Source organism: Schistocerca americana, chromosome 2, assembly GCF_021461395.2.
Source record: "Schistocerca americana isolate TAMUIC-IGC-003095 chromosome 2, iqSchAmer2.1, whole genome shotgun sequence".
NCBI lineage: Eukaryota > Metazoa > Arthropoda > Insecta > Orthoptera > Acrididae > Schistocerca > Schistocerca americana.
Genome location: NC_060120.1, coordinates 648,991,343 through 649,010,873, shown reverse-complemented (window position 1 = coordinate 649,010,873; position 19,531 = coordinate 648,991,343). Strand labels below are relative to the sequence as shown.

The following is a 19,531-nucleotide window of genomic DNA, read 5'->3' as shown; positions in this document are numbered from 1 at the left end:
CAACTGCAGTTGGTTCGACCTGTCTTTTGTCTCTGCTGGGATAACTTCCATTGCTGCCATCCAGGACGATGTGCCTGACATGTGTTTACCAGTCCACCAGCTGTAGTGCTACAATTCGAACATCACCGTCGAAGTAGCTGTGTCAGTTAAAGCCATTACAACAAAACAGTAATCATCTCGTACCACGGCCAAACTACTAAGTACGCTACCAGGCCGTCAGTCCGTACAACCTCCTTGCATCCACTGGTTCCGCAGAAGCATAATGTAACATTATTCCCACACATTGTGTCTGTGCTGTCCGAGATATGCTAGTTCTTACTGTCGAATTTTCACATAGGCTGATGGCTCTTCACTCACTACGCTTGACATAATCACTGACCTTGTTTTGAGCGGGGAAAGGAACAAATGCAGGGTTACTTGGACTCGAATGTGCTCTACTTTGAACGGGAACACACGTAACAGAACAAATTTGCAGCATCAGTTTTGATTATATTGTACGAGACCTCGTACCCAACGTTCTGCAGCGGAGCGCAAGAATACGACTGTAAGATGGTCGATTTTCATTACCCTCGTCACATTGTAATAGTTGTAGATCAAAAAACAGTCGCGCACTACTGAGCTACGGTTAATAGTCTATTAGAGAACTCGGTAACTTGGAGAATGGCGCCTGTCACAGTTCCTTAGGTGCACATTCAGAATGGGCCTCTCTATTGAAGACGACCCACTCAGCACGCCGTCGCCGGTCCTGTGCGTAGAAAAACTGCCTGCCAAAGTAAAACACACACACATGAAAGTTGTTGCTGAACATTTGTATAAGCCGTATCGGAAACAGCTTGATTAGAAAAATTCGTGGAACAAACTGGGGAGCAATGCAGACACACTACGTGAAGATGAGTCACGTTTGGTGATTATACGTGTGATTAATTTCTTTTCCCATCCTTCACGACTATCTGTCTAGGACGACTATGATCAACTTTTTTTCAAATGAATCCCGAAAATCCGTGTGAAGGAGGGTCGAGGTGGAAATAATGCCAGAGATATTTTGGGGTAGCTTTCACTGGCTACCACGGAAATGACCGATTCCTACAAGACAGGATAAAGGCTGCAAAAAATTGTCCAACACAAATAGTAGAGTAATCTTCGGTATCTATCGACACACCTTATTGCGGATAAGGATGGCCAGCAAGTAATTAAAATTTTGAAGGTATATCACTTTATTTATAAAATATTCTGGTATTTTACTTTACACATACTGTATCTAAATAACAGTTAAATTTCTACGTAAAGATGACACAAAGAAGCAGGTATCAGTAATGCTAAAAAAAATTGAAATTGCGCTTTTGTGGAAGATGAAATGGCTTGTATAAGTTACTTCTGTCTTGAAGAGATGAGCGATTGAATTCTCTGAGTTCTTATTGTAAACCATACGAACTGTGCTTGCCAGCCAAGATGGCAAACGAGAGTCAGTCGCGTGAGCGATGATCACAGGATATTTCACTTTATTGTAACACCCGAGCTCGCAGAAGAACCCCGAGAGCTTATTAACTCCCACGACGAACTCAGCAGTGATGGTGGTGAGGCTGTGAGAAAGTGGGCAGGCAGGCTCAGTACTTGTTCTTGGCGGCGGCGTAGGAGAGGAAGGAGACGACGGTGTCGAGCAGGTAGGCGGTGCCCGAGAGCACGCAGAGCGCGCCCACCGCCAGCCCCTTCTGCTTCTCGGTGCTCATGTGGATGTACTTGTACTCGCTCTGGTAGCCCATCCAGTAGTGGATCGCGATCGCGCCCACCGCCATCCACACGAAAAGCCCGATGAAGTTCATAATCACGTCCTGCCGGAACAGACACAAGCACGGCTTAGCGCCTCAACTGCTCGAGCATTGTACAAGCTGAGTCAGCTGCCCCTAACGGTCGCTTTTATGCAACCCGCAACGCCTTCAAAAACTACATGTGAGTTTTTCATACACACTCCCTCGCTATGTGCAAATTATTTTTGCTACAGAAAAAAGGTCCATGTTTTTTTGTGGAAAATTTAATGTATTTAAACCTTGTACTGGGATAACTTCGCTGGAGATCATGATGTTCAAGTTATTGAAAAAAAAGTATTTGAAGTTCACTTTTGTACGTTTTTCCTGAATAATTCTGAAACTACGGCCTCTAGTGAATACGCACCCCAGTACAAAATTTAACTACATTAAATTTCCTAAAAAATAGTCCTGTTCTTTTTTTCCGTAGCACTGTGTACAGCAAGTGAAAGAAATGTAAATCTTGCATGTGGTATTATAATGTGCTGCAAGTTGCATATAACCCAGGCGTGGGGGCAGCTGAATCACTATGTGTGTATACGCTGCTGACCATTAAAATTACAATGTAAGGACGGATAGCAAATACATTTACTTATTCTGCATAGAAACTACAGGGTTATTCAAAAGTATCTGTAGGGTTTTATAAGCTGACTGTACAGAAATTACAAGATACGCAGAAAAATGGCAGATGTCAGTCCATAGAGCATCTCTCCAAGTTTTGTTTCGTAATAAGTGCTGTGTGGGGCTGGTGTGTCAGAAAACATGCTCTGTATTACAACCCAATGAACAGATCTGCAAAGCAGGCTGTTGTACTGTCCCACACAATCATGTGAATGAATTCCACATGTGTGTCGACATTTGCTGCATCTCAAACAGTTACCATATTGAGCACCTGTAATGAAAGTTAAAAACTTTGAGAGATGCCCCTGTCACTGAAGTGTGTGTTTTCTGTATGTCTTGTCGTTTTTGCACAGTCATCTTCTGAAACCCCAGACATACGAATAACGCTGTATAGTAGGATGAATGCATGGCTAAATTTGTAGACAACAATGACTGTCAGATAGTCATTGAGTCAGACTAAACTTGGATGACAGATATGGCTACGTCAAAAAATGGTTCAAATGGCTCTGAGCACTATGGGACTTAACATCTGAGGTCATCAGTCCCCTAGAACTTAGAACTACTTAAACCTAACTAACCTAAGGACATCACACACATCCATGCCCGAGGCAGGATTTGAACCTGCGACCGTAGCGGTCGCGCGGTTCCGGACTGAAGCGCCTAGAACCGCTTGGCCACACTGGCCGGCTATGGCTACGTCATTCCATGCTGATTCAACTCTTTGCCAGAGTTCATCAGCGAATTGGCGAGTGGTGGCAAACCAGTCTCTTGGTAAACACAGGAGAAGTTGTTTTCAGTGAATGAGAGGTCCAGAAAACGTTCTGGGAAGGTAACAGTCGGATACCCTCTGTATTGAGGTAGGTCAGAACAGCATGGGCGAATTGCGGTCTTGCACTATCTTATTGAAATATAATATCACAGAGATTTCGAAGACAGCCCACACCCATTGACGTTAACACATCAGAAACGTAATTCCTGTTCTCCAAACTACCAAGTATGTGAACCAGGTGAATGTGTTGTCTACTGAATGGCACCTGTACCATGACATCAGGTACTGCATCTACATGGTGATAAAGAATACAATATGGAGATATTTGTTCTCCATGCAGGGATATGTACATCGTAACACTGTATGTAGAACCAGGATTTGTCTGAAAAGGCGCTGTTCTGACAGTTCATGGTGTTTCAGACATCGTCACATGTCACGTACCTGTTCTATCTCGGGCAGTCGAGTCAACAGTGTGTGTGTCCCGTTGGGCGCTAGTCGCGTGGGACCGTTAAAATGCTTCATGACGTCGAATGTGGCGCATCTGAACCCATCGATTCCATTTTCGGGTGACTGTCGTGGTATCTGGACCAACCTGAGTAGCAATATCATTGGGCAATAAACAGCTGTCTCGATAAGCCACGATACTGCGGCTGTCGAATCCCAACACATACTCATATACGTTTGTCTTCCTTACACGAGGCTCACTTCCAGCCAACTATTAGATGCAGTTTCACAATGAGATAACTCCATGCCCAATGTACAGTTTGAACAAGTAGTCGTAGTCCATTTAGTGCGCCTGTTTGAATGGAAAAAAGAGATGTGCAATTATATGGAGAAGCTATTGCTGATTAATGGGTGCATCAATGGCCTGGTTCTTCATACAGTTGAAAATTTCAGAATTTTTTTGTACGTTGTAGAGCATCATCTTCATCGTTCAAAACGAGTTTCATTCTTTTCTTTCGCTTAGCATCTATTCACATGCACATTAGTCAAGTTCGTTCTTTAAGATTTGTCCTAAGGCTGTTACAGTTATGATACTTAAGGTCACAGATGATTTTGTAATATCTTAGTCTTTCCCGGCGATTCGTTGCCATGTCGTTGAGATCGGGTGTTCCGCCGGTGGTCCACGTCTTCACAACAGGATATTTCGACGCCTTAACTTTAAGTCTTCATCAGGTGTTTTGTTTTGACTCGTAATTCACACAAATAAACTCCGCCAGAAAAGGCCATGAAGGCCCTACGGTACCGACCGGCCGCCGTGTCATCCTGAGCCCGCAGACGTCACTGGATGCGGATGTGGAGAGGCATGTGGCCAGCACACCGCTCTCCTGGCCGTAAGTCAGTTTACGAGACCGGAGCCGCTACTTCTCAATCAAGTAGCTCCTTAGTTTGCCTCACAAGGGCTGAGTGCAACCCGCTTAACAACAGCGCTCGGCAGACCAGATGGTCACCCATCCCAGCCCGACATTGCCTAACTTCGGTGATTTGACGGGAACAGGTGTTACCACTGCGGCAAGGCCGTAATTCAGACTGGAAAGGGAGAAATGTCTTACCTTGATGTGGCAGGCTGATTGACGGAATTCTGGCAGCCGTGCAAAGTTTAAGTAAATACTGCAGATGTATAAATTTTTATGTATACTCTTTCATCTAGATTTAGATACTGGAAGCCACCTTACGTGGTGTAGCACAGGCTATTTCGGGTACCACCGTTATTTGCCATTTTCGAGTAATGTTCGGGAAGAACGACTGTCGTAAACCTTGGTATGAACTCCAATTTCTCTGATTTTCTGCATTTCACCAGGTACATGTTGGACGAGGTAATACATTTCGATACTCTTCTTCGAACCTCGCAATGTCATCATCTCTGACGCACAACGTCTGTCTTGTAGCCACTGGAGTATGATGAACATCTTCGTTATGTTATCACGCTTACTAAAAGAACCTGTGAAAAAATTCCTGCTCGCCTTTGCACCTTCTCCTCTATTAATACTTCCCGGTAAAGCGCTCATATTATGGAGCAACACTTAAGAATCGGTCAGTAGTGGATTTTGTAAGCTGCGGCTTTCAAGGATGAACTCCATTGCCGTAACATCCTTCCAGAGAATTTCTGTGTGGCATCTGCATTTCCTACAACTTGTTTAGTTGGTTGTTCCACTCTTGTTTGATCCGGACGTATACTCCCGAATGTCTACATTTTTTTACTGTTTGTAGTGATCTCATTAATCATGTAATCGAACAATAATGTATCTGTTCGCTTTTTGTGGCTTACATTGTATTTATTTATGATGGTGGCAAACTGACCGTCCCTGGCTTGAGAGTTGATCCTCTACAGGTCTCCCTGGATTATATACGATTTTCTTCCGTTGCGACTTTCCTATACGTAACAGCGCCATTGGCGAGCAATTCCGCAATTTCTCGAAGTTGTTCATCAAACCAGTTTATAGGTATATATCGTTAATAGTAAAAGACCTGTAACATTCTTCTGGGTATCCCCGAAGCTACTGTTAAAGAACGACGTACGGGCATTATACCCCTTAAAAAAAAGTACATGCTCCGACAAACAAATGATAACGATTTCAGAGAAGCTGGCAAATTTATTCAAGAGGTAAAGCTTCACAAATTGAGCAAATCAGTAACGCGTTCTTTCACGTCTGGCCCTTATGAAAGCAGTTATTCGGCTTGGCTTTGGTTGATAGAGTAGTTGGATGTCCCCCTGAGAGATATTGTGGCCTTTACAGTCCAGTTGGCACGCGTAGATCGCAAACATCCCGACATGGTTGGAGGACCCTGCCCACAATACTCGAAACGTTCTCAATTGGGGAGAGATTCGGCGACCGTGCTGGCCAAGCTAAGATTTGGCAGGCACGATGATAAACAGTAGAAACTCTCGCCGTGTGCGCACGGGCATTTTGTTGTCGAAATGTAACCCCAGGATGGGTTGCCATAAAGGGCAACAAAACGAGGCATAGAAGATTGCGCGCATACCGCTGTGGTGTAAGGGTGCCGTGGATGGCAACCTAAGGGGTCCTGCTATGAAATGACGTTTCATCCCAGACCATCACTCTTGATATGGCGGACGACGGTCAGGTCGGTATCGCAACACCGTCCAGGGCGTCTGGAGATACGTCTGTAGCCTGGAATCTCATTGACTGGAGTGGAATTGTCTTCTATGGTCAGTCCCGCTCCGAACTGAGCCTCGAGGATCAGAGAAGACTTGGTTGGAGACGTTCTGGACAGCGCTGCCATATCAATATGACTTTGCCCACCATTTGACTCGACAACCAAGAGTGATGATCTGGGGTGCCATTTCACTTCACAGTAAGATCCATTTGGTTGTCATCCGTGGCACAGCAGTACGTCGACGATATTCTAAATTTCGTATTGTTGCCATTCGTGGTAAGGCATCCTCGGCTTTTTGGCCGTGTAACGGGCCAATTGGACAGAATTAGGCACGCTGTCTCTCAGGAGGACATTCAACAACTCTGTCAATCAGTCCAAGCCGAATACCTGCCTGCATAATGGAGGACCAATACGGTATTGACTTGCTTAACTTGTGAAGCCCTTTCCCTTGAACATATCATACAGTTTTTCTGACATTTTCATCATTTTCATCATTTGTTTGTCTGTCTATGTACATCACACCTACTGATTTCCGCCCTATTCAGATTATCCTTTCATGGTGCCTCCTTTTTTTAAAGTGTATATGAGCTCTTAAGTCCTGAATCGTGTCAAACGCTGATCAGATACTCATTGAGCTCGTACTTTGTTCGTTAGGCAACAGGCCAGAACTGTGTCGAACGTCTACCGAAGTCAATGAACACGGCATTAACGTGGGTGACTTCTAAGCTTATAGGCGAACAGAACGAGCTGATTTTCACACTATAGTGATTTTTTCGCAATCGACATGAGCATAAAAAGTTTCCATTATTCTACAGTAAATTGACATCAGTGATGTAAGACTGTAATTACACGTCTCTGTCTGTCAGTGAAAAAGATTAGACTGTTTTGATGCAATCTTAATGCCGTCTATCTAGTTTACAGCGCAGTTGTTGTGTCCCCTGAGGACAAATCCATCATAGGATATGTCGACTTAGCAAAAGCCTCCCGTGACATAAAAGGGTGCAAAATGTTTGAATTTGTCACAAAATTTGCTATAAGCTGTAAAGAAAGACGGATAATATGCAGTATGTGTAATAACCAAAAGGGAACGATGAGAATGATAAACCAAGACACAAATGTTTGGATTCAAAAGGAGATCAGGCAGGGATGCAATCTTTCTCCCCTGCTCTTCCACATGTACATCAAAGAAACAGTGACAAAATAAGAGAAAAGTTCAGAAGGGGGATTAAAAATTAGGATGAAAGCATATGAATGATAAGATTCGGTGATGACATTGGTGGCCTCAGTGAATTTGAGAAAGAGTTAAGACACCTCTTGAATGGAATGAACAGTCTAACAGGTACAGAATATGGATTTCGGAGAGACTGAAGAAAGATGAAAGTAATGAACGGTAACAAAAATGAGATTAGGAATAAACTTAACCTCCAAATTGGTGACCACGAAGTAGACGAAGTTACGGACACCTGCTGGCTTTGAAGCAAAATAACACGTGACGGAGGAAGCAACGAGGACAAGGCAGTCTGACACAGACAATGGAAGTCTACTGGTGTCAAACATCGGTCTTAATCTGAGGAAAAAATTTCCGAGAATGTTTGTTTGGAATTCAACGTTGTATAGTAGTGAAAGAAGAAAATCGAAGCGTTTGAGATGTGGTGTTGTAGAAGAATGTTGAAAATGAGGGATACTGGGAATACCGGAAAAGAAGAGAATCCAAGCATTTGAGATATGACGCTATAGAAGAATGTTGAAAATGAAACGGACTGATAAGAAACGAGGCGGCGCTTCGTAGAATCGACGAAGAAGGTAATGTATCGAAAACTCTGTCCACAAGAAGAGTTAGGGTGTTAGTACATCAGGGAATAAGTTCCATAGTAACAGAAAGGGGCGTAGAGGACAAAATGTGCAGGGAAAGACAAAGACTGCCATATATTCGAGAACATCGGGTGCAATACTCTGAGATCAAGAGATTAGCAGAGCAGAGTTAGTCGTGGTGCGTCGCGTCAAGATTGGTGAAGAGAGAGAGGTGCACAACGAAGTTTTTGCATTTGCAGCGATTACTCAAAAATACTGTGACTTAAGCCTTTGCGTACCGTGATGGTCTTGGGCTGGTGGAGGCACATGCCGACGAGCGAGATGCACGTGTAGACGAGGTAGCCCACCATGATGCCGGAGGCGAACACCTCGGCGCTGGGGTCTTTGTTCTCGTTGATGTTCCACGTGCCGCCGACTCCCAGGAACATGCCATCGTAGCCCAGCCGGTACAGCAGCAGCGCGATGAAGTTCAGCACCTGCCGGCAGTTGCCAAAGCTCACCAAACAGGCACACAAAGCTACATGTTTGAAATGTATTTTACGAAACGCGTATCGCTTAGCACTTGAATTTTAACATAGTATAGTGCATTTTCATTTCATTTTCTTTCCATCAGTAAAAAAAGACCCTCTCGTTAAACTGTGAGGCTCTTCCGGATCTACAAGGGATACGCTTGATCGCCTCCCCACCACGGCAGTCCATGAAGTGACCAGTTGTGTTGTTACTACAGTCGCGTCGCGAGTTGTACGCTGTTCGAGGGGCGCGCTAAGAGCCAAACGCCCTGGTGCATGCTCAACACCGAGCGAGGTGGCGCAGTGGTTAGACACTGGACTCGCATTCGGAAGGACGACGGTTCAATCCCGGGTCCGGCCATCCTGATTTAGGTTTTCCGTGATTTTCCTAAATCACTCCAGGCAAATGCCGGGATGGTTCCTCTGAAAGGGCACGGCCGACTTCCTTCCCCATCCTTCCCTAATCCGATGAGACCGATGACCACGCTGTCTGGTCTCCTTCCCCAAACCAACCAACCAACCATGCTCAACAGGTGCAGGAAGTCCCAGCAGCACACGTTAGCCCTCTCGTTGATTGGTTGTAGGTGGACCAATGTTGTAGCATCGGCACCAGCTGACAAGCCTACAAGAGCCTGTGACTTCTCCTGGAGCGCGTGTAGTACCGGGTGATTAAAAAAGAAAGATAAGATTTCACTTGTTTATTACAGACAAACTGTAAAAAACACAAACACACTGCGCATGTCACTGGATAGAGAAAGGTTAAAAGTTTTGACACAGCAGCACTCTTATATGTTTGTAGCGACACGGCGACTACACCACAAGAGAAATCATTTCGTGTGTTGGAATGCGTGCGAAGCCAGTCCATTGTTCAAATGCAAAGTGCACTCCACCGTTTGTTGAGAAGCCGCATCTGCACAAGCAGATTTATTACTAGCATACAAAATTCTTGGAAGTTGGTTGCATGTGCAAAGGGAAGAGCACTAGTCGGCAACGCGCTTCTGATGAAAATGTTGACCGCATCCGAAAAGCGTTCACATGGAGTCCTCGGAAGTCCACAAGACGGCAGACCAGGAACTTCAACTTCCTCAAACAACGGTGCAGCGTGTTCTGAATCGACTCCTGCTTGTGAAGCCGTACGAATTGCAGTTACTGCAGCAACTTGGTCCCGGCGACCGTAACAGAAGATGGAAATTTTGCATTTCACTTTTCCAGGATATGGCAGAGGACACTTTTTCCGAACGATTCATCTTTTCTGGCGAATCGACGTTTCTTCTATAGGGTAAAAAATAAACCACCGTAATGTAACAATTTGGAGGTCACAGAATCCTAGCGTCGTCGTCGAACATGAAAGTGACTCACCGTAACTAAATGTGTTTTGTGCCATTTCTGTTAACAGAGTTTGTGGATCTTTCTTTTTTGCAGGGGAAACTGTGACAGGAATGTCATACGTGGACATGCTGCAAAACTGATTGTTTCCTCAACTCCACGAAGATTCCAATGATTTCATTTTCATGTATGACGGTGCCCTTCCTCACTTTCACCCTGACGTGCGGCGTTATCTTAACACTATCCCACAACGTTGTGTTGGAGGAGGTGGGCAACAACATCTTGATCATTGCTTTTGGTCTCTCATGTCACCAGACCACACAACTTGCGACTTCTTTCTGTGGGGGTACATAGAAGACGAAGCCTTCGTGCCACCTATGGCAGGTACTCCGGCGACTTGCGTGGCCTTGACCTATCCAACTTATTTAAACGGGACCTACGATTTAACGTGCAGCCCGAACCACGTGTTGTTTCTGGCGACGGCTCACATTCCTTGAGAGATGAACGGTACGTTACAACGGAGACTCAAAACTTTGTGGTCCCATCGAGATTTGATTCTGCGACCTCTGGGCATCCAGTAACGTGCTTTACAGCTAGCCCACCAGACTCGACATGTGTGTAAGTAGTTCATCCATGGGTTTTGGTGAGTGAGTTTGCAGGTATCAAAATATGTGAGATATATGGCCGCGTCTTTGCTTCCATTGACTTAGAAGCTAAAATTCTTCGCAGGGGTCCGTACACCTGAGTATGTGACATAAATTTGAACTCCATACCTCGACCCTTTCCTGACAAAAAGGGTTAAGAACAGTCGGACGGACAGACACAGACAGGCAGCAATGTGATCGTATAAGCGTTCCGGTGTTACCGATTGAGGTACGGAAACCCTAACTGTTTATTACTTCAAAAGTAATCGCCGTAGCTCTTATACATTTATCCCACTGTGAGACAACACGGCCACCGAGTGAGGTGGTGCAGTGGTTAGCATACTGGACTCTTCTGGAGGAGGACGGTTCCAACCTGCGTCCGGCCATCCTGATTTAGGTTTTTTCTGATTTCCCTAAATCGCTTCAGGCAAATGCTTCCTTTGAAAGGGCATGGCCGACTTACTTCCCCATCTTTCCTAAATGGGACTGATGACCTCGCTGTTAGCTTCCCACCCACCATATCAACCAAGCTACCAACCAACCAAGACGGCCAGTGCCTTCATAGGAAAATGTGGACCTGCCCACATGTTGCCAAGGTTGTTTCGACTACGCTGCAGAAGTTTAGCTGCGACTCCCTTCCACATTCTCCTTACAGTCCCGATATCTCCCCATGTGATTTACATATTTTTGTATCTCTGAAGAATGACATTCGTGGCCGTGCATTTGCTTCGGATGAATAGGTGCTCTCCTGGGCGCAATGATGGTTCTCTAGGTGATCTCCAATATTTTTTTATGAAGTCACTGAACGTTTTGTCTCGCAGTGGGATAAATGTATTAGCACTTATGGAGATTACTTTTGAAACAATAACCAGTTTACTTATTTTTTTCCGTCTGTCCCGTTTTCGTTTTATTGCCCCTTATATTAGGTTGATGAATAAGTTCGTAGGGCTTTTGTTTTGTACGATGGTATTCCGGTTGCAATGGGTTTATTTCTCAATTATTATTTTTTATTTGTAGTTCAGTGTTACTATTTCATTAAAATTAAAAGGAGGTCAGCGTTGGCAGTAATATTGATGGTTTATTGATAGCAAAATCGATTTTCAATCACATGGTGATCATCTTCAGTGCTGTGGTGTACAAATTAAACTCATAGACAATGGTATCAAGCTATCAGTAAACAAAACTGAGAAGCGATCACAATAACTGAAACTGAAACTATGTAATTGAAAATCGATTTTGCTATCAATAAACCATCAATATTACGGCTAACGCTGACCTTCCTTTTAATTTAACATATATGGTCGTTGTGCACACAGCACTCCACGGAGTCGCCAATCAATGAAGTTGCTATTTCAGTTCAGATTTTGTCATTTGGAGATAGTGAATCGAGCTGTGGACGCTAGAAAATGGAGTGCCAAGTGGAGAAATTGGAACGTTTCTGACCTATTCTTCTGTTTGAGTTCAGTAGAGGGGTGAGAGCAGCGGAGGCAGCCAGAAATATTTGTTCCGCCTATGGAAATAATGCCATCAGACAGAGCACGGCAAGGAAATTGTTTTCTCGTTTTAAAGAGAATGGTCTTGATATTAGTGACGCTCCATGTTCAGGAATATGTTCGGGGCCTGATACAGATCGCTGAAATGCGTTAATCCACAATGATCCACGTCATTGTACTCTGGAACTATCAAGTGTGATGAACTGTAGTCATTCCATCATCGTACATTTTCATGCATTGGGGATGGCTTAAAGATGGAATGTATGGGTACCGCGTGCTCGAAGCCAAAATTACAAAAATCAGCAGGTGGCCAATATGTGCATCTCTGCTTGCTCGTCATCAATTGGCTCGTGAATAACACCGACTATTCCTATTCTGCATCGTTACTGGTGATGAGAAATGCTGTCGTTATGGTAACATAAGGAAAAGAAAAGAATGGTTGAGCCCAATCAAAGCAGTAACTCCTCGTACAAAGACCTGGTGGAAAAGCGACGGCGTAGGGTACTACGAATTGCTTCCCCGAGGTGCGACCATCACTGCTGACATTTATTGCCAACAACTGCGACGTCTTGCAGACGCAACCCAAGAATAACGACCAGGAAGCCAGCGTGTAGTGATGCTACTCCACGATATGACCCACCGGCATTTTGCTAGCTTCGCGAAAAACGCTATACAGTTGTTGGGATATGAAGTCATTCTGCACCCACCTTATTCACGTGATCTTGCGCCGTCGGACTTTCACATTTTCCGCTTCCTATCCAACAACTTTCAAGGAACTTCCTTTCCAGATGAAAATACACTGCGAACATGGCTCAACGAGTTGTTAACCTTCACCACGTGGCTTTCACAGTAGCGGAATCGAAAAGTTACCCCAGCGTTGGCCCACTGTTGTAAATATTGGAGGAGAATATATTATTGATGACTAAAGTCTCTGTTGTGTGTATTGTTGTGTTTATTAAACTTAAGGTACAAATCCTCGACTGAAGTCTCTGTTACGTGTATCTGTTGTGTTTATTAAGCTTAAGGTAAAAATCCTCGAACTTAATGCACCATCCTAATACATAAGTGAAACTGACGCGGCCTTAATAGAACACGTTAAAGAACGTAAACAGCAAACATATTTAGAATATAGAATGAAGTCTCCTGTAACGGTACATCAAGGGTACTATGGTCAGGATATAGGTGTTAATAACATGATAGTATTAGCCAAAGAATGTAATACATGCATAAAGAAAGTCCAGGAGGCAGTTGAAATGTCTAAGAATGAGTGTAATTTCAATATAATTGACGGCCTTACGTTTCCCGCTTCGTACAATCTTGCTAACGATTAAGTAACTACCCTGCCACGACCGGCCGATGTGGCGGAGCGGTTCTTGGCGCTACAGTCTGGAACCGCGCGACAGCTACGGTCGCAGGTTCGAATCCTGCCTCGGGCATGGATGTGTGTGATGTCCTTGGGTTAGTTAGGTTTAAGTAGTTCTAAGTTCGGGGGACTGATGACCTGAGATGTTAAGTCCCATAGTGCTCAGAGCCACTTGAACTATCCTGCTACGACTCGCAAGGAATATAAACAAATATCAGGACACATCCTCGCACATTTAAACTGTTTGACAGACCGGGATTAGAACCAGGAACCCTACCTTCCACTATCACTGCTCTGTGGAAAGTAGAAGAGAGTTACTGGCCGAAGTGAAGCGGTGAGAGCGGGTCGTGAGTCGTGCGTTGATGGTTTAGCAGATAAGGGCAACTCGCGTGAAAGGCAATGTTCCGGCATACACTTTTAATATGCCAGGAAGTTTCATAAACTGCTTACTCGCCTCTGCAGAGTGAATGATTCGTTGTAGAAATAGTAACAGTAGGCTACGGCTAAGCCATTTCTCTGCAATATCCTTTCTTCCGGGAGTTCTAGTCTAGCACAGTATGCAGGAGGGCTTGTGGAAAGCTTGGGGAGTTTGAGGGAAGATACTACCCGAAGTAAAGGTGTGAGGGCGAGTAATGAATAGCTCACTCGTTAAGAGCATTTCCCGTGAAAGACGGCGTTCCGTGTTCGAGTCCCGGTCCACCCTAGAGTTTTAGTCTACCAGGAAACTTGAAAAGCAGAGGAACTTTCAGCCTGAAAACTGTCGGAAAACCACCTGTGTGGCACAGCAACCACAACATTTTGTTGACTTTACACTTCTCTTTGCAATATGTTATCTGTACATTCACACCATCAACGAATCACCAACGAGAACGCAGAAAAGCCCCGGGAAACATTTTGTAACTAGTTTTCGCCAATGTTCAGTCACTCGGAAACATCGGAGAACTCCAAAAGCAACGTTCACAATATAAATGATGGGTAACCCACAAGATTCTGCTTTGGCCCCGCTCCTTTTTAATCTGTTTACACACTATCCTTTAGGAAAAAAGTCCAGGAAATTTTATTTACACTGATAACATTGCCGTAATTGCTCAGGAGCCAAGCTGTAGGGAAACTAACGCAATACTAATACCTGACCTGAAAATTTGGATAAATACGTAAAATACTGTGATCGAATCCTCAGAAGACCACTGTATCAACTTTCCACTTACGGAATAAACAAGCAAACTACAAACCTAACAATAGAAACAGAGATCAGACTCTCATTTATTGCAACACTCCAAAATTCGTAGGTGTGACGCTAGACAGATCACTGATGTACAAAACTCAACTCTGTTATGTGGCAGCTAGAATCAAACGTAGGAAAAATATACTCCATAATTTAATAGGAACAGCCTGGGGTCCCACTGCAACAGTTCTAAGATCATCGGCTCTAACTCTTTCATGTTCAGTCGCAGAATACTGCTATTCCACTTGGATAAACAGTGCTCACACTAAAATAATTGACACACACCGAGCGAGGTGACGCAGTGGCTAGCACACTGGCCTCGCATTCGGGAGGACGACGGTTCAATCCCGCGTCCGGCCATCGTGATTTAGGTTTTCTGTGATTTCCCTAAATCGCTCCAGGCAAATGCCGGAATGGTTCCTCTGAAAGGTCACGTCCGACTTCCTTCCCCGTCCCTCCCTAATCCGATGAGACCGATGACGTCGCTGTCTGGTCTCCTCCCCCAAACAATACAATCCAATTGACACACGGCTCAGTCAAGCTATGCGCCTCATCACAAGTGCATTCGCCCCAGAAACAAGCACTGGCCACCGATACTTAGAAATATTCCACAAGCATCCATAAGAAGATCACATTCATTGCTAAACGTGTGGACAAAAAGAAAAAATCCCAGCGATTAAGGTCTAGAAAATCATGGTTGGACACATCAGTCAGTTTGCAGAGCAATCATTTAAGCGTGCAGCATGCCTGGAACACTCAGTGACAGGAGCAAACTTCCTTGCTGCATCACCAACTAATCAAAACTCCTTGGGAGCGACCAGCAGTTTTTCGGTTACACCTACAGCACGTAGTGTGTACTGCGTCAGATCAGAATTAACGGGACAGATGTGGAGCACTCCTGCACCAGTGGAGCTGCAAGCCTCTCCTCACTGTGACTGCGGCGAACAGCGGCAAACTATTCATCGTATAACAGTTGAATGTTCCCTCGGAGGATTTAAAAGGACAATGACGGACCTCCACAATTGGTCTGCAGAAGCTTCTGATTGGATTTCATATCCGGACTTAGGCGATGAATTCATTGTGAACTTGCATCTGCTGAGAAATATATACTTGTATTTATAGGAAGTAGTTGCCTCGTATTTTTTCCTGTTGTCATACGATAAATAAACAAATCAGAAGACTTCTGAGGAAGATCTTACCAGAAGAATCGAAACGTCGCGGGATACTACGCGGCGTAATAACGCAGATGATTTTACCTACAGTATGGGAGTTCTTGGATTTATTTTATGTAATGAAACGGAGTATATTCTTGTATTTATCATCAAATATCCTTGTATTCTACTGAAACCGGAAGCTTCTAGTCCACTTACTAATGTAATGCATTCATCTTAAAGAGAAAGTTTGAACTGTGAAGTTGGATATATGCATTGCGTCACCTGTCTTCCTCATTAATTCACTAATGTTGCGTTGTGTCAATTAGTAATTTAACGTATCATGTAAGTACATTTCTTCATTGTTCTTCTATACCTGTGAAGGTAGATCTTCAAAATGCTATGCCGGCCTGTAAAAAAGAAAACGCTTGGCATGTTCAAGTCGAGCAGAGGTGCTTTTCCATCGACGCGTCAGGGTCTGCTTCGTACTAAATACCGCGATAATCGGTGGACGATAACCCTTATCAGTGAGATTAGATTACACTCGTCCGGCTGGACAATATCGACTTGCGCTCGAAGACTTCCATTTTTGAGGCAGAACCAATATAGCATTATTTTTGTCTCTGTAAATGTTCCTGGTGAAACTATACGTCATTATTGGACTCGGGGCACGTCGCGTATCTACGTTGACTGCTGCAAGGTCATTGTACACTCTTTCTACTCGGCAGGTTCTCTTGTTGTGAGATTACAGTTAACAGCTGGTTGTGTTCGGGCGTAATGTGCGTCTCGTTTGAGGTGAACAGTCGGTTTGGTGCACTCCTACAGTTCCTCCGGTTGCGTGACGTATCTTGACTTCAGCGTAACTGCTGTACCCCGCATCATCAACGGTTTGTCTTATGCACTCAAGTCCCTACCACTAAGGTTCCTTTCTTCCACCATCCCAACAGCTACAGTTTGCAGCGGTGACTGTCGCAATATATCCTCAACCATTTATTGCTAGTCCCTGTCTCTCTCTAACTAAAGCCTTTGCCAACAGGAAGGTTGGTGTGAACATAGCAGTGCATTACTACATACTACAGCCCTACTGAACGCATTATGGACTTGTCTTCTTCCCATCTTTGCAATGTCTTCTCAGCCAGTTATAGGGGGACTAACAGTTTAAGGTGGAACCTAAACCACATTACAACAAGCCGTTTCTAACATACAGCAATTATTATCAGACGTTATTGAAGCGATACGTGACAAAATACATTGCATAATTTAAAAAAATGTGAAGCACACAGAAGACACGGTCGGATGCCAATATAACTTGGCACACGTACACCCCATCGGCTGGTATGTAAATGGTTAGAGCTGCAATTTTCTATGAGAGGTGGAACGGCCACCAGAGTGTATTGGCATAGTTCATGTTTAGTTTCTTTCACCAGGCCTTGTAAGGTATATAGGTGAACAGCGTCAGATGTTGAGTGATCTCTCTAAAGGGCACGGAGATGCAATGTCCTGCTGTGAGATAGCGTAATCAACACGTGACAAGAGTTTCAAAAGGCCTCATTTGTGAGTCTCCATTTTGCCAGCTGTTCGAATCGTGCAGTACCTATATTCGTGGGGTATTCGAATATGGCAGTGGCCCGTTGTTGGACTGCATGGGGACGTGAGGGCTGGCATACTTGTCGTCTGTGTCCCAGTCGAGCTGTTCTGACCACCTCAACAGAGGAAAGCCCTATTATGCACCATGCGTATCGCAAGCCTTTCACACCTGTGCCTGCCATCCGAGAACATGTAATGGATTCCCTGCATCATTCTACGTCATCCCGCTTCATTGATCGGAGAGTAGCAGCAGGAGCCGGAATAGGGAATTACAGTCCCATGCGTAGCCTACTGTTAACACCACAACAGAAACGATTGCGTTTGGAGTGACACCGTCACCAGGAAGCATGGACTGCCGTTCGATAGCATCGCATGATGTTCAACCATGAACCGCAATTCTCCATTATCCTGGTATGATCATCGTTGGTTAGTATTGCGTCTATCTGGGGAGATATCCCATTCTTGTAGTGTTTTGGAACGGCATTGCGATGTTACTCCTGGCTCATGGTGTGGCAAACCATTGGCTTTGACTTCAGGTCACCGCCAATGATGATTGAGGGAACTGCGACGGCCCAACAGTACGTCACGGAAGTCCTGAGCCCTCGTGTGGTATCTCTTTTGCGTAAGTGACAGTGTCGTGTTTCCATTTTTCAACAGGCTATTGCTGGTCCACGCGTGGCACGTATCTCTATGAACTGTCTGCGTCAAGCTGAGGTACTCCCTCGACCAGCAATATCCCCATATTTCTCCCTGATTGAACATTGTGGGATCAGCTTGGACGTCATCCCAGTCCTGGTACCAGTATCCAGGTCATGAAGAACCAGTTACGACAGTTGTGGGGCAGCTTTCCTCATGAGAGGATGCAACAGCTTTACGACATCCTTCGCAACCGAATCGGTGCATGCATCAAGATCACAATGCGCACAACGTCATGCTGGTAAGTGGGTTCATACTGCCAAGTTCTTTGTGAGCTGACTGGATTCTGTAATCACCGATGTACCATCACACACCCTCTCAAGGCATGAAGTTTCAATTTGTTTCCTCTTCCCTTTTCGGGTGCTTCACCTTTTTGGTCAGACCGTGAAATAAAAATAGCAATAATAATAATAATAATAATAATAATAATAATAATATTAAAGAAGAACTAAAAGAAAAATATAGACAAAGACTAACAAAAATACTGAAAACAGAATTGACAGCAAGAAATAAGACAAAAGCTATAAATACTTGTGCTATACCAATATTGACCTACTCATTTGGAGTAGTGAAATGGAGTAACACAGACCTAGAAGCACTCAATACACTTACACGATCACAATGCCACAAATATAGAATACATCACATACATTCAGCAACAGAAAGATTCACATTAAGCAGAAAGGATGGAGGAAGGGGATTTATTGACATAAAAAAACCTACATTATGGATAGGTAGATAATCGAAGAAAATTCTTTATAGAACGAGCAGAAACTAGCAAAATACGCAAAGCAATCACTCATATGAATACATCGGCTACACCACTGCAATTTCATAACCACTTCTACAACCCTTTAGATCACATAACATCAACAGATACAAAGAAAGCAAATCCGTAAAAGAAAACACTACATGGCAAGCACCCGTATCATCTATCACAGCCACAGATCGATCAAGACGCATCCAACACATGGCTAAGAAAAGGCAATATATACAGTGAGACAGAAGGATTCATGATTGCAATACAGGATCAAACAATAAACACCAGATATTACAGCAAGCATATTATTAAAGATCCCAATACCACAAGAGATAAATGCAGACTTTGCAAACAACAAATAGAAACAGTAGATCACATCACAAGCGGATGTACAATACTAGCAAATACAGAATACACCAGAAGACATGACAATGTAGCAAAAATAATACATCAACAACTTGCCATACAACATAAACTAATATAAAACAACACGTTCCCACATACAAGTATGCACCACAAAATGTACTGGAGAATGATGAATACAAATTATACTGGAACAGAACCATTATAACAGATAAAACAACACCACATAACAAACCTGACATCATACTCACCAATAAAAAGAAGAAATTAACACAACTAATCGAAATATC

The 19,531-nt window shown here is 44.0% G+C and overlaps 1 protein-coding gene across 1 annotated transcript in view; it reads right to left on the bottom strand.

Moving 5' to 3' along the window:
• Positions 1-1,202: 1,202 nt before the first annotated feature.
• LOC124596483 (protein snakeskin-like) overlaps positions 1,203-19,531 on the bottom strand; it is a 53,115-nt gene continuing 34,786 nt past the window's right edge. Inside the window, exons 2-3 of the mRNA XM_047135628.1 lie at positions 8,403-8,600; positions 1,203-1,829 (exon numbers count right to left, since the gene is read on the bottom strand). Coding sequence (XP_046991584.1) covers positions 1,605-1,829; positions 8,403-8,600 — 423 coding nt within the window. The 3' untranslated portion in view covers positions 1,203-1,604. The remainder of the gene's footprint in view (positions 1,830-8,402; positions 8,601-19,531) is intronic.